This window comes from Cnephaeus nilssonii (genome assembly GCF_951640355.1).
Source record: "Cnephaeus nilssonii genome assembly, chromosome: 5".
Classification (NCBI taxonomy): domain Eukaryota; kingdom Metazoa; phylum Chordata; class Mammalia; order Chiroptera; family Vespertilionidae; genus Cnephaeus; species Cnephaeus nilssonii.
The window spans coordinates 26799002-26815448 of NC_137076.1; the positions used below are offsets into that span (position 1 = coordinate 26799002).

Here is a 16447-nt window from a genome sequence, read left to right on the forward strand (position 1 = left end):
AATTGATTTCTGCCAAGTATTTGGATAGAGAAGCCTATCAAGGGAAGGTTTTGGGTTTCAGTTAACTGCTGCTGCCTTTGGGGGGTGGGGAGAATGTATGCCTATATTTTAAAATTTCAACTGTTGTGTGGGATGAGGGAGAGGATTCTGTCAGGTTCTGCTTGATTCCAGCCCAATTTACTCATTCCATTGTTTTGGGCATTTAAGTTGTTTATAGTTGGAGTAATTTACAAATAGTTCTACTATAAACATTTGTATACATATTTTTGGTTCACAGTTGTATGTATTTTTGTTGGAAATATATTTATGAGTGCAATTTATGGGGCCCAGGGAATACACATGGTCACATTTAATTAATACAACCAAACAATTTTCCAAAGTAGTTTGGAAACCAACCAATATACAACTCCACTATCTTGCCAATATTTTACATTGTCTTTTTCACTTTGGCCATTTTAATGAGTATGTAGCCATACCACTTGAAAAAAATTTTTAATTTATTGATTTTAGAGATAGAGAGGAAAAGACAGAGAGAGGAAGAAGGGAGAGAGAGAGAGAGAGAGAGAGAGAGAGAGAGAGAGAGATATCAATTTATTGTTCTACTTCTTTCTTATATGTATCCTGAGTGGGAATCAAAACCATGGTATATCAGGAGAACACTCTAATAACTGAGCTACCTGGTGAAGTAAGACCTTAAGAATATTCATCTCAGGTAAAAACTGCTGTCTGAATTTTAACCCTGCTATCCTGGTTTCTACACTCATTTACTTGCTTAAATAATAGGGTAGTTAACTCAGCTTCCAGACTGAGACCTGGAGACACAGAGGTAATTTTCCTGTGCCTGTGGACCAGGACTACAGGAGATTGATTCCCACTGACTCAGTGGCTCCAGGAGTAGAAACTGTAGATAACCTTTAGAGATTACTGACTCCGCTTGGGTCTGCTTCTGTAAAACCTGCTTTCGCAAGATAGGGCCACATTCCAATAATGTCCAGCAGGGGCTGGGAACCCCCCCTCCCCCCTCCCACCCCCCCCTCCCCCCCCCCCCCCCCCCCCCGCAGGTTGTTCCCAGCATTTAGAATTTAGAATTTAAAACAAAGGAAAATTTTTGTGGTTTGGACCTTTAAAAAGTCTGGTGAGACCTGAAACGGGGCGGTCGTGTGGACTCCACCTGCATTTGGTGATCTCGAGGCCGTCCTGGCCAGTTGAATAAATCCTTGCCTGTTTTTTTTAATCAATCAGCAGCCTCCGGTGGTCTTATTTTGGCTCCAGGGTTCGACCCCATAACACTGGTCAGGGCCAGGACTACAACTTTGGGTTTTAATTTTTTTGACTTTTTAAAACTTTTATTGAACTACTATCACACATACAGAAAAGTTGAAGTAATAATACAGAGAGTTCCTTTATATTATTCAAAGTTTACCAGTGTTAATGCAGTCATTTTATCAATTGCTTCCTTTATAGATAGTGCTTTTTTGTGATCTCTATAAGAGTGTTGGTTTTAGTATCTATTTTTCAGGCAACCTCTAAAAACCCGGCCAAGTAACTACTAAATTGGTTTCTTTGCGCCCCCTTTTTTGCAATAGTACCAACCTCATTTATGAAAGGACTTTAATTAAGAAAAGAGAAAATTTTCTTAGAGTGACTTTGTGGAGATGGTCCCATGATACCTTCTCTGCATCTCTGAGTCTCTGTGGAGACATACACTCTGGTTCTCTAGTCCTTTAATGATACTCAGATAAAGCTGGGAATTGGTCTAAGGAGAAGCCTACCAGTTCCCTCAAGCATGAGATTCCCTGGAGGTAAGAGGAAACATGTAGGAAGAGAATTACGTATATACCTGTCTTCTCAGGGTCAGCAATCAGTCACCCAGGAGTTCTTTTCTATGAGCTGTGCTCCTTAGGATATGAACTGCCTTGGGTGAAATATGACAGTACACATTTGGATAATGAGGAGTTTTGGGAATTGAGCCCCCAAGACCACAAATAGTCTACCTGTGACCTTTCTACTCAACAGCCCATCCCAGGTCAAAAACCAGCACACCCGAGTCTCCTGAGATGATCCTTCTTTCCCAGAAGCCCAGCTACCTTCTTGGTCCACCTGCCCTTCCTGGGGACAGATTTCCCATCTACACACTTGAATTTCCAGAGGAAAGATGAGTTACTCATTGATGGTTCCTAGGTAATCTTAAGTACCCCAGTAAATGCTATGAGATATTGGCCAGTTTTGTGGTTTTTTTTGTTTTGTCTTGTTTTTTCAACCAGCCTATCTGGAGGGCATCCAAGAGGTAAGAGAAAGTTCAGTAGGATTAACTTGTAAGTAAAAATTGAAACTAATTTCATATATTTACTTTCCCTCTTTCATCTAATTTGCAATCAGCTTTCATCATTTCTGGCTCCTATTGTGTCTTCTAAATTCTAGGGACTCTTTCCCTACCTGAGCATGACTTAGCCTCTTCAAAAACCAGACATATTCTACAATTCTCTGGTTTCCCTCATTTATTTGGTCTTGAGTGGGGCAAGGGTGGGGTAAGTTTGGCTTCTCAATTTTTCCATATTTGGTTCAGATTTCATTCTTTTTTGTTTTTGAGAGAATAGATATTTTTTTATTGTTTAAAGTATTATATATAGTAGTACATATATCTCCTTTTTCCCCCCTATTGACTTTTCCCCAGCCTCCCCGACCCCTTTCCCCATGCCCTCATCCCACCCCCGCCCCCCAGTGTCTTGTGCCCATTGGTTGTGCTTATATGCATGCATACAAGTCCTTTGGTTGATCTCTTTCCTCACCTCCCCAACACTTCCCAGCCTTCCCGTTGTAATTTGACAGTCTGTTCAGTGCTTTACTACCTCTGTATCTATCTTTTTGTTCATCAGGTTATAATGTTCTTTATTTTCCATAAATGAGTGAGATCATGTGGTATTTTCCTTTCATTGCCTGACTTATTTCACTTAACATAATACTAGCCAGGTCCATCCATGCTGCTGCAAATGGTAAGAATTCCTTCTTTTTTATAGCAGCGTGGCATCCCATTGTGTAGATGTACCATAGTTTTCTAATCCACTCATCTGCTGATGGGCATTTAGGCTGTTTCCAAATCTTAGCTATGAACATAGGGGTGCTTATATCCTTTTTGATTGGTGTTTCTAGTTTCTTGAGATATATTCCTAGAAGTGGGATTACTGGGTCAAATGGGAGTTCCATTTTCAGTTTTTTGAGGAAACTCCATACTGTTCTCCACAGTGGCTGCACCAGTCTGCATTCCCACCAGCAGTGCACGAGGGTTCCTTTTTCTCCACATCCTCGCCATCACTTGTTGTTTGTTGATTTGTTGATGATTGCCATTCTGACAGGTGTGAGATGGTACCCCATTGTCGTTTTGATTTGTATCTCTCGAATAATTAGTGACTTTGAGCATGTTTTCATATGTTTCTTGGCCTTCCTTCTGTCTTCTTTTGAAAAGATTCTATTTAGGTCTGTTGCCCATTTTTTTATTGGATCATTTATCTTCCTTCAATTAAGTTGCATAAGCTGCCTGTAGATGTTGGAGATTAAACCTTTATCAGTGATAGCATTTGCAAATATGTTCTCCCATAGAGTGGGCTTTCTTGTTGTTTTGTTGATGGTTTCTTTTGCAGTAAAAAAGCTTTTTATTTTGATGTAGTCCCATTTGTTAATTTTCTCTTTAGCTTCCATTGCCCTAGGGGCAGTGTCAGTGAAGAAGTTCTTTTGGCATATGTCTGAGATTTTGTTGCCTGTGGATTCCTCTAGTATTTTTATGGTTTCCCGTCTTATGTTTAAGTCCTGTATCCATTTTGAGTTTATTTTTGTGTATGGTGTAAGTTGGTGATCTAGTTTCATTTTTTTGCATGTATCTGTCCAATTTTCCCAACACCATTTATTGAAGAGACTGTCTTGACTCCATTGTATGTTCATGCCTCCTTTGTCAAATATTAATTGAGCATAGTGGTTTGGGTCGATATTTGGGTTCTCTATTCTATTCCATTGGTCTATATCAGGCGTCCTCAAACTACGGCCCGCGGGCCACATGAGGGTGTTTTTGCCATTTTGTTTTTTTACTTCAAAATAAGATATGTGCAGTGTGCATAGGGATTTGTTCGTAGTTTTTTTAAAACTATAGTCCGGCCCTCCAACTGTCTGAGGGACAGTGAACTGGCCTCCCTGTTTAAAAAGTTTGAGGACCCCTGGTATATGTCTGTTCTTGTGACAGTACCAGGCTCTTTTGAGAACAGTGGCTTTGTAATACAGCTTGAAATCTGGTATTGAGATTCCGTATACTTTGTTCTTCTTTCTCAGGATTGCTGTGGCTATTTGGGGATTTTTTTTTTATTCAAGATGAATTTTTGGAGAGTTCTTTCTAGGTCTGTGAAATATGCCGTTGGTATTTTAATGGGGAGTGTATTGAATCTATAGATTGCTTTGGGTAGTATGGACATTTTAATGATGTTAATTCTACCAATCCATGAACATAGTATGTTCTTCCATCTGTTTACATCCTCTTCTATCTCTTTATTCAGTGTCCTGTAGTTTTCCGCATATAGGTCTTTTACCTCCTTGGTTAAGTTTATTCCTAGGTATCTTAATTTTTTTGGTGCAATGGTAAATGGGATTGCTTTTTTAGTCTCTCTTTCTGTAAGTTCACTATTGGTGTATAGAAATGCCATAGATTTCTTGGCGTTAATTTTGTATCCTGCTACATTGCCGAATTAATTTATTAAGTCTGTTAGTTTTTTGATGGAGTCTTTCGGGTTTTTATGTACAATATCATGTCATCTGCAAATAAGGACAGCTTTACTTCTTCTTTTCCAATTTGGATGCCTTTTATTTCTTCTTGTTGTCCAATCACAATGGCTAATACTTCCAGTACTATGTCAAACAAAAGTGGTGAGAGCAGGCATCCCTGTCTTGTTCCTGTTCTTAGAGGAAATGGTTTAATTTTTGCCCATTGAGTATGATGTTTGCTGTGGGTTTATCATATATGGCTTTTATTATGTTGAGGTATGATCCTCAGATTTCATTCTTAGAGGAGAATCAAGTCTCATCCCTATCTCTTTACTGTGTGGACTCCAGGATTGGAGATTGAGATTCACTCTTTTACATTTTCAGTCTTTCTTTGAAAACAAAAACAAAAACAAAAACCTACACAAAACATTATTTTAAATAAAAATAAATATTTTAAACCACCAGAGCAAATGAGCAGTAAATAAACAGTATGCAACCACTTTCCAGAATTAATGCTGAAATTTTGCCCTATATGCCTCAGGCACCTTCTTATCTAATAAAGAGGGAATATACAAATTGACCATCATGCCATAACCATCAAGATGGCTGCACCCACAGCGGAGGCAGGGATTCTGTAACACAAGATGGCTGCGCCTACAGCGGAGGTCGAGTTCCCATAATGAGCCTTAATGAGCAAACAGCAGGGACCTGAGGATGTGTGGCACTGGGCCCCCCACCCAGTAGGGCTTGACAGGGGACCTCAGGCCGCACCCGACCCCTCCCCAGCACTAGGCCAGGGGACCTCAGGCTGTGCCCCCTGGCCCGGTAGGGCTTAATGGGGGACCTCAGGCCACGCCCCCACCCAGTGCCAGGCCGGGGGACCTGAGGCTGCGCCCCTTGCCAGGCAGGGCTTGACAAGGGTGGGGCCGGCCGGGTCTGAATCTTGCCCAATGGGGGTAAAGCTGTCTGGGTCTGGGTCTTGCATGATTTTGAGGTACTGTGGGTGGACGGGAACTTGACTCTGGGTCCCATGGTGTGCCCCAGATTCTGACAGGAGGATTTTCATATACATTTTACTAATTTTCTTTCATCTCCAACACTTCTATTATAGAGAAAGGGCAAATAGCAATATTAAAATATTTCCTCTAATTAATCCCCTTTTAATGTGTATGAATTTCATGCACTGGGCCACTAGTTTAAAAATAATAAAGTATTACACATTACATAAAGTCTTCTTTATTTTATTTTATTTTTAACTGAGTTTCAGACATCCAACATCTACACAGAAAGGCCTTTCTTTGCCTTCATACAGGGATAACTTATGTCATCATGGAAAAGTCCTCTTTATTATTGTTTATTTCCTCCTTTCATCAGATGTTACCACTCTGTGGAATTTGGTGGGTATTTGCCATGCTTATTCTAACACTATTATTACATGTGAATGTGTCTCTATAAATACTTCTCCATTGATGTGAGAGAATGTATGTTAAAATTAATGAACCAGACCTCCTTATATCAATCTTGATAAATATAGGAACCACAATGTTAAGCCAAAAACAAAGTTGCTGGCCCTAGCTGGTTTGGCTCACTGGATAGAGCGTCAGCTTGCGGACTGAGGTCCTGGGTTCAATTCCAGTCAAGGACACATTCCTTGGATTGCATGCCCCAGTAGGGGGCATGCAGGAGGCAACTGATCAATGATTCTCTCATCATTGATGTTTCTCTCTCTTTCTCCCTCTCCCTTCCTCTCTGAAATCAATAAAAATATATTTTTAAAAGTTGATGAATTAAATATACAAAAAATAGATGGAAAATAAAACCTTGGGACAGAGGCTGGTATGAGGTAGGTTGTATGGAAATATAAAGCAAGGAAAGAAGAAGAGAGAGTAAGAGAAGGAAGCATGAGAAGACATCTGTAACTGATTTGGTCTAAAAATATAGACAAGTTTAAGGAAGTTTCCTTAAGTAGTGTTTTCTCATCACCTCCATCTTTTCTATCAGGATCATCAACAACATGAAATCAGGAAACCTCTCTGATACTGCAGAATTCCTCCTCCTGGGATTGTCAGAGGATCCAGAACTGCAACCCATCCTCTTCTGCCTGTTCCTGTCCATGTACCTGGTCACTGTGCTTGGCAACCTACTCATCATCATGGCCATTATCTATGACTCCCACCTGCACACACCCATGTACTTCTTCCTCTCCAACCTGTCCTTTGTTGACATCTGTTTCACCACCACCACGATCCCAAAGATGCTGGTGAACATCCAGACACAGAGCAAAGCCATTAGCTACACGGGCTGCCTCACCCAAATCTGCTTTGTCCTGACTTTTGCTGGATTGGAAAATGGAATTCTGATAATGATGGCCTATGATCGATTTGTAGCCATCTGCCACCCACTGAGGTACAACATCATCATGAGCCCCAGACTCTGTGGGCTGCTGGTTCTGCTGTCATTTCTTATTAGTGTTCTGGATGCTCTGCTCCACACTTTGATGGCACTACGGCTGTCCTTCTGCACAGACCTGAAAATCCCCCACTTTTTCTGTGAATTAGCTCATATTCTTAAACTCGCTTGTTCAGATATCTTCATCAATAACATCTTTGTGTATTTAGTGACCAGTTTGTTGGGTGTTGTTCCTCTCTCTGGGATAATTTTCTCTTATACCCGAATTGTGTCCTCCATTTTGAAAATCCCATCAGCTGGTGGAAAGTATAAGGCATTTTCCACCTGTGGGTCTCACTTAATAGTTGTTTCCTTGTTCTATGGGACGGGTTTTGGGGTATACCTCAGTTCTGAGGCTACACACTCTTCCAGGAAAAGTGCAATAGTATCAGTGATATATACAGTGGTCACCCCTATGATGAATCCATTTATCTATAGTCTGAGGAACAAGGACATGATAGGGGCTTTGAGTAAGCTCATCTCTAGAATATCATCTTTTCATTGATACATCAGCTGCTTTGGGCTTACACTGCTGGAATATGACAGAGAGAAAGAAATAATGAGAGATCCAGAGAACCTAACCAACCTCTGAATTCCCCATACCAGAGATCAATTGGTTAAGGGTGAGAATTTTGGAATCAGACCCTCTGAATTTGAATCCTCCCTCTGTTAAATCATAGTTCTGGGTCTTTGGTAATTTATTTCAACTCTCTAAACTCAGTTTCCTCATCTATGAAATTGGCATAATTACAGTAGTTTACATATTGAGAATATTTGAGATACTTCATTTCTATCAGTGAGGATTTATGTCTTCAGCTGTAATAAGGCAAAAGTCTCAACCCCAATAGCATCAAATGATAAAAACAAGTATCTTCCCCAACAAAAACTTCTGAGATCAGGTAGGTCCAGGCACAAAACCACAGGGCTGCACTTCACTCTGCCATGTGTTGGCTTCTTCCTCGATGCACAAAACAATGGACAGGGCCTGCCCTGCTTAAGCTGAAAATAAGCTTTGTATAGGCTTGAGTCATGACTACCCATCATGACTTGCCAAGTGAGGAATTTATGATCAGGTCACCCCGTGAGGTTACTTTCAATTACATTTATTACAGAGTCCATTTTCACCTTCACTGTGAGTTTATTTAGACCTGGAGAAATTCCTTCCGTAGCCTATTAGCACCCATAGAAATTACTTCCTTCTTTTCATGTAAATATTCCCCTTTCATTTCTCATAAATATCCCATACCTTTACCTCCTAGTTGAAACAATATTTTGGTTTCTGCCTAAATCACTGCTTCCTGAATAGCTATTGTTTCGCATCTCAAGTAATAAATCTTGGACACCTCCCTTACCCTTCTTAATCCAGAATGATATACATACCTCATTTTGCCTACTGTCTTGGAAATATTCATGCTAATGTGAATTCTCCTTGCTTACATATTAAAAGATGATATTATCCTGTTAATTTGCCTAATGTAATTTAAAGTATTCAACCACCAGAAGAACTAAGAGGGAAAAGGGAAAGTTCCCCCATCCTCAATATTGCTATAGCACCATAATTAATCTTGTTATTTTGTAAAGCGATTACTCTACTTTGCTCTTCTTTGCCATCAAGTCAAATATTTTTCTCCATTGCTCATATATATATATATATATATATATATATATATATATACACTAATAAAAGAGAAAGATGCAAATTGACCATACCTTCACAACGCCCACCAGCCAATCAGGAGTGAGTATGCAAATTAACCCAACAAAGATGGTGGGTTAATTTGCATACTCAGACACTGAGCGGCCGGGGGCGGGATATTTGCCTCGTCGGCATTCTGCATCCCCCTAGCAGTTCCGGGCCTCTGGGCAGCATGGGAAGGCAGAAAGGCGGCTCATTATTAAATCTATAATGATATTTAAGGCAAATAAAAGCTCTGTGCTATTATTTGTATATATATATTTTTTCAAAAAGAAAATATTCTTTCAATTTATTTAGGTCTTCTTTATAACATGTCCTTCAGTAACATGTTAGAGATTTTCCCTTAGTATACTTTCATTTCTTTTCTTTAAAATATTTTTTTTAATTGATTTCAGAGAGAAAGAGAGAGGGAGGGAGAGATAGAAACATCAATGATGATAGAGAATCATTGATCAGCTGCCTCCCACAGGTCCCCCCCACCCCCTGGGGAATGAGCCCACAACTTGGGCATGAGCCCTGACCAGGAACCTAACTGTGACCTTCTAGTTCACAGGTTGATGCTCAACCACTGAGCAAAATCAGCCAGGCTATCACATCTTTTTTTTTTTTTTTTTTTTACAACAATTTCCAGGTAGTATTTATCTAATGTTGTTAAAGTTATCACAATTCTAAACAAATTTCACCTTATAAAAAAGGAACTGGTATTTGTATAGTGATTTTGAACCTAGCAGTATTGCTATATTCTTGAGGCATCTTAGCAAGTGATAAAGGGCATGCCAAGTCCAGCTATTGCTTTTTTGTGGTTGTGAACCTTTGAGAGATTTTAGGAAAGTTTTCAGCTTGAGCTGAGCTTGTGAGGACCAGCTACTGAAAGAATTTCAGGCCTGTGTGTGAGATGGGTGGGGTTGGTCCTTGGGAAATTACTAGGGTGAGGTGAGTTTGAAGGAGATGCAAATTTGGACCTACCTGCACTTGCAGGCCCAGTGGAGTGACAGCTCAGCAAAGAAACAATGGTACCTGCCTGCCTGCTGTGTGTTGAGGGGAGAAGGACTCACAAAGGAACAATATCGCCTGTCAACACTTCTGTCCCAGCCAGAGCTGCCCCATCAGCTCTCACCCTGACACCACACAATTTAGCTCTTTCTGTATGTCCCTGGTGGTTTTGAGCTACTGCCCCAGGGCGGAAGCTCAGAGTGAGTGAGTTTGTCAGGGAGCAAGTCCACACATGGGACCCCCCAAAAGGAAAGCAAAGTGTCTACCTAATCCGCCATCTTGACGGGAAGTCCTAAGGTGTACAATTTGCTAATTTAACACAAATATATTGTGAAACGATTACCACAATAGGATTAGTTAACACTTCCATCACCATACATCATTACCATTTCTTTTTGTAATGAGGATTTTGAAGATATACTGTTTTAGCAACCTTCAAGTATATAATACAATATTATTTACTACAATCAGTATACTGTGACTTAGTTCCCCAGAACTTACCCATCTTACAATTGGGAGTTTGTGCCTTTGACCTAAATATCCTTCATCCACGCCCTGCCCCTGGTAACCACCATGCTATTCTCTTTTTCTATGAGTTCAGCTTTTTTAGATTTCACATATGAGTAATATATAATATTTGTCTTTCACTTAGCATACTGCCCTCAAATTCCATTCATGGGGTCACCAATGGTGGTATTTCCTTCTTTCTCATGACTGACTTATATATCTTCTTTATATAATCATCTATTGATGGACACTTAGCTTTTATTATATTTTAGGTATTGTGAATAATGCTGTAAAGAATACGAGTATGCAACTATCTCTTCAAGATTTTTTTTTATTCCTTTTAGATATATACTCTGCAGGGGATGACTGAATCATATGGTAGTTCTATTCCTAATTTTTGAGGGACATTCATACTATTTCCATACTGTACTAATTTACATTCCCAACGATATTGCACAAGGGCTCTCTTTTCTCCATATCCTCACTAAATTTTACCTTTTGTCTTTTAAAAAATATATATATTTCTTTATTGATTTCAGAGAGGAAGGGAGAGGGAGAGAAATAGAAACATCAATGATGAGAGGGAATCATTGATTGGCTGCCTCTTGCATGCCCCCTCCTGGGGACCGAGCCCGCAACCCAGGCATGTGCCCTTGGCTGGAATTGAACCCTGGACCCTTCAGTCCACAGGCCAACGCTCTATCCACTGAGCTAAACAGGCTAGAGCACCTTTTGTCTTTTTTATGAAAGTCATTCTAATAGGTATGAGATAATATTTTGTGGTTTTGATTAGTGATGTTCAATATCTTTTCATATACCTGCTGGCCATCTGTATAATGTCTTTTTTTTCTTTTTTTTTAACTGATAAAAAAATTTTGTTTTCACTTTTGAATCTTTACACATTTCCTGATTATTCCGTGTAAGGTGGAAACTAGAACTGTTTAAAAGACATACACAAATCTAATACATCAATAACCGGAGATTTTCTTTTTTTGCTATACTATTTTCACAACCACAGGTGTGCTTGCTAGGCAATATAACCATCACAGAAGCAAACGTGAGGCAGAATACTGGTAAGGAAAAACAAAGCAAGAAAGAGCTACCAGATATACAGACAGGCTCGTTCCACGTTCACTACTGCATTTTCAAGTGCCAAGTATTTAACTGCACATTTTTGTTCAGCTAGAAAGGAGGAATTTTTTTTTCTTTTTTTTTTTTGGTTTGTTTTCATCAGTGCATGAAGGTTTCTTTTCTCATTTCAGCAGATGGACAAACAGATGGATACTACAGCTGAAGTATGGTAGCAACCATACTTAGGTAAAAACTGCTGTTTGAATTTTAACCCTGCTATTCTGGCTTCTGTACACACTTGCTTGCTTGGACAATAGGGTGGTTACCTCAGCTTCCAGACTGAGACCTGGAGACTCACAGAGGTAATTTTCCTGTGCCTGTGGACCAGGACTACAGGAGATTGATTCCCACTGACTCAGTAGCTCCAGGAGTAGAAACTGTAGATAACCTTTAGAGATTACTGACTCCGCTTGGGTCTGCTTCTGTAAAAACCTGCTTTCCCAAGATAGGGCCACATTCCAATAATGTCCAGCAGGGGCTGGGAACCCCCCTGCAGGCTGTTCCCAGACTTTAGAATTTAGAATTTAGAACAAAGGAAAATTTTTGTGGTTTGGACCTTTAAAAGGACTGCCTACACCTGGGACAGCGCGGTCGTGTGGACTCCACCTGCGGGTGGTGCTCTCGCGGCCGTCCTGGCCAGTTCAATAAATCCTTGCCTGCTTTTTTTAATCAATCAGCAGCCTCCGGTGGTCTTATTTTTGACTCCAGGGTTTGACCCCACAACACAGCTATGTGGAATGTTAAAGAGAGGGGGGATACTGTGAGACTGGTAGGCCTGGGTATTCTGGATTCTCCCCAATGCAGTGATCATGCAACTTCCCTGCATCAGAGGGTCTTGTTTAAACACGTCTGTGAACTTGGCTGGATGAGTACAGTTGGGAGATCAGGTACCAACAAGCATTATCAGGGCTGGCTGTTAATACAGAGAGGAGTCATGGATATTTAAAAATACTTTTTGATTCAGATCTTGGTGACGGAAGAACAACTGTGCTGAAAACTGGAAGAAGACAGAGCTGCGGTGCTGGAAGCTCTTCTTGACTGAAACAAGGCCTGCTCACCAAAGTGCTCACCAATTTCCCTTCTCACCCCCTCCAGGCCTCCTATCCCTGTCTATATAGCATTAAACTGTGAACAAAAGAAAAATAAAGATAAATTTCAAAAAGAAAAAAAAAAAAAGGTAAAACAGCAGGACAGAAACTTAAAAAGGAAGAGAAAAAAAACAAAGTCAACAACAGTCAAAAAGACAGTGGGAAAGAATTGTTTAGATTTCAGAATTTAAAAGCCCGGAGCTAGGAAGAACCCAAAGACTGAGTACTCCTCGTGTGAAAAGGCAATCTCTGCAGAACATTATTCATAAAGTTACTACCCCGGAGACAGATAAGGCCATTCATAAGATACACGGCTTGCTTTCTTCTTTAGCTCATGGTTACAAGGAAAATAGATCCCACGACTGAAGCACAAGTTGCAAATCAGTGACATTGTTGTAGGACAGGGGTTTTAGTCACGTGTGTTGTATGAGCACTGGACCTTCTCATGGTGTCCTAACCCAGTTAACTGCCACAAAGAATTTCAATTTTCGGCTTCAAGTTTCCTCAGAGGAAGACCCTGGACATCTGCGGTCAGGAACTTTTGAGTGGCAAGAGCCCCAACTGGTCAAGTGTCTATAAGCCCTGAACAGGCATAATTACTGTGAATTGCCATTAAACTCGAATGCGAAATGACAGGTATCTCACTCCAAGTCCCAGCATCACAATATAATCACTACAACTTTCTGTACAACTTTACAATGGAGCAGTATTTCAGTGACTGTTTAAACTTTCCCCAAAGTTACAGATAATGCAGGTCTATTTTTTCTACCAGTAAGAGTTCTGCTTAGTTACAAAACCCCATAATCACAGTGTTCAGTTTTTAAAAAAATTAAACACACAGTAATCCTATCCATGTTAAAAATCAAAACTTCAGAATGCCGTGGCATTTATGTGACCAATCTGAGTTTAAGATACAAATACCAGCTTTTATCCCATGGACCATTTTTGCTAGGCTGAGGCTGTGAAAAATCGAAAAGTCAATGTACAATTCTTTTTTTTTTTTATCGCACAAAGGGATATATGTGGAGGGTACAGAGTGACACTGAACAGATCACGGAGCACAATAGACATTAGTTCTCTCCCTCCCCAGCATCTCCTTCATCTCCCTGGTTTACCGACGTCCACAGAGTGAGATTGTCCCTAAGCAACTGCATGATCAGCATGCTGTCTTTATACGACTCTTCATTCAGTGTATCCAATTCAGAAATTGCTTCATCAAATGCCGTTTTCGCCAGGCTGCAAGCCTTTTCAGGAGAGTTCAGAATCTCGTAGTAAAACACTGAGAAATTCAGTGCCAGGCCAAGTTGAATGGGGTGTGTAGGCTGCATTTCTTTCTTACTATTTCAAATGCTTCCTCGTAAACCTGCTGAGAGTTCGACACAGTGGTTTGCTTATTGTCTCCAGAAGCCACCTCAGAAAGATATCCTATATAATAAAGAGGTAATATGCAAATTGACCATCACTCCAACACACAAGATGGTCACCCCCATGTGGTCAAATATGGCTGCCACAAGATAGCCAGCTGGGGAGGGCACTTGAGTGTGATCAGACCAGCAGGGGAGGGCAGTTGGGAGGGACCAGGCCTGCAGAGGAGGGCAGTTGGGGGCAAATGGGCCTGCAGAGGAGGGCAATTAGGGGTGACCAGACTGGCAGGGAAGGGCAGTTAGGGACAATCGGGCTGGCAGGGGAGCAGTTAGGCGTCGATCAGACTGGGAGGAGAGTGATTAGGGGGTGATCAGGCTGCAGGCAGAAGCGGTGGTTAGGGGCAATCAGGTAGGCAGGTCGGCGAGCGGTTGGGAGCCAGGAGTCCTGGATTGTGAGAGGGATGTCTGACTGCCGTTTAGGTCCAATCCCACCAGCAGTCGGACACCCCTTGAGGGGTCCCAGATTGGAGAGGGTGCAGACTGGGCTGAGGGACACCCTCCCCACCCCCCCATGCACAAATTTTGTGCACTGGGCCTCTAGTCTAAAATAATCTCCTTTAGTTTTCAAGTAGAACACCTTACTTTCTGGTTGTGTAGCATTGGGAATAAGATATTTGTCCAACAGCTCCAGAACATGTTGTAGATGTCCTGCAGTTCTGCCTCTATCTTCTCCTGGTACTCTTTGCCCATCTGCTGCTTCTTCTCGTTCCTCTCTGTTTTCTGTTCAATGCTGGAGATGACACGCCAAGAAGAACGGCAGGCGCCTACCACATTCTTGTAGGCGACAGAGAGCAGATTTCTCACTTCATTGGAGAGTTCATGCCCCTGTTCTGTGACTGCCTTCATAGCTGCAGCCATGTCATCATAGTGCTCAGCCTGCTCGGCGAGTTTGGCTTTCTGCACCAGCTCACTTTTATCCATGGTCATTCCCGTGGGAGGTTGGCAGGGACAAAGACGATGGCGAGCGGAGCTCCAAGTGTGGTGACCGCTTCCTTCCCAGGCCCACTCATCAAGCAGCAGCAACGGCGGCACGGCAGCTAGCCCGGCTCCGGAATCGGCGGCCTGTAAAACGTCTTAAAAGTGTTTATCTAGTTCCTCTGCCCATTTTTAAATTGGATTATTTATTCTTTTGATATTAGTTTTTTGAGTTCTTTATGTATCTGGTATACTATCCTGTTATTAAATAAGTGGTTTACCAGCGTTTTCTTTCATTTCACAGTTAGTCCTTTCATGTTGTTGATGGGTGTCTTTTTTGTGTTTGCTTTTTTTTGGGTGGGTTTTGTTGTTGGTTTTTTTGTTTTGTTTTGTTTTGTTTTTGGTTTGTTTGTTTGCTGTGAACAAGTTTTTAGTTTGATTTAGACCATCTTGTTAAGTTTTGCTATTATTTCTTGCATTTAATATTATTATTATTACCAAGACCAATGTCAAGGAGTTTTCCCCTGTGTTTTCTTTTAGCAGTTTTGTGGTTTCAGGTCTGATGTTTAAGTCGTTAATTTACTTTGAGTTAATTTTTGTGAGTGGTGTAGGATAGGGGTTCAATTTAATTCTTCTGCATATGCAAATTTCCCACCACCATTTATTGAAGAGAATATCCTTTCCTCTTTGGATATCCATGGGTCCCTTGTCAAATATAAGTTGACTGCATATTTGAGAATTTATTTCTGGACTCTCAATTCTGTTCCATTGGTCAATGTGTTTGGGGTTATTTTTGCCAGGACCACAGTGGTTTCATTATTATAGCTTTGTAGTATTCTTTGAAATCAAAAAGTGTGATGCTTTCATTAAAAGTATCCAGAAACGATTTCAGACTCCTGGAGAAGCCCAATTCAATGACAGATGTAGGCTGATTAGAGCCCAAACCTTTGGCGACAGTTGGGAAACTATGCAGTCAAAGCCCTCCCAGGGAGAAAGTAACAGCCTTGTGGTTTTGCCTCCTCCCTCTGTGCTGACTCCATGGACATAACCATGGGGAGTGTATGTGTTCACATTTAAAAACTGCCTCTGTTTCCTGTGGTGAGGACTCCAAAAGCCAAGCCATGTTGGCTCTCAGAGCTAGATGATTTGGGATCCAGGCTCTCGTGTTTTTCATAAAAGTTATAGCACTACGCATGTGGTCCAAATTCTTCGGTCTTTATGGATAAGCTGAGCTAGGGATTCCCTCCTGGTTGTAAGGTGCGCTAACAAGGATGGGGTTTAGGATGTATGTCTCAGCTTTTCATACCTATTACGTAGTCGGTACTTTTGCAGTTCCCTAATGTGTAGGAGTCACTCAATCAGCTTCTGGATTTCTCTAAGGGAATTGTTCTTTGTGTACCTGTATATTCAGTGTGTTCCTGGGAGCAGGGAAGTCACAAACCCCCTATTCTTCCACATTGCTGACATCAGTGAAAAGTCATTAATTAAGTTTAAGCTTTTAA

The 16447-nt window shown here is 41.0% G+C and overlaps 1 protein-coding gene and 1 pseudogene across 2 annotated transcripts; one reads left to right on the forward strand and one right to left on the reverse strand.

Annotated features, from left to right (window-relative positions):
• Nucleotides 1–6757: 6757 nt before the first annotated feature.
• Nucleotides 6758–7696, forward strand: LOC307098915 (olfactory receptor 7G3; the record flags this gene model as incomplete). The annotated part of the gene is made up of 1 exon (XM_079770052.1): nucleotides 6758–7696. The coding sequence occupies one exon, from the start codon at nucleotides 6758–6760 to the stop codon at nucleotides 7694–7696; it is 939 nt and encodes a 312-aa protein (XP_079626178.1).
• A 5898-nt stretch (nucleotides 7697–13594) lies between these two features.
• Nucleotides 13595–15055, reverse strand: LOC307098940 (14-3-3 protein beta/alpha-like; annotated as a pseudogene). Its single transcript has 2 exons — nucleotides 14574–15055; nucleotides 13595–14031 (listed from the first exon to the last, which is right to left on the reverse strand). The product of its transcript is annotated as a 14-3-3 protein beta/alpha-like (transcript).
• Between the last annotated feature and the right edge of the window lie 1392 nt (nucleotides 15056–16447).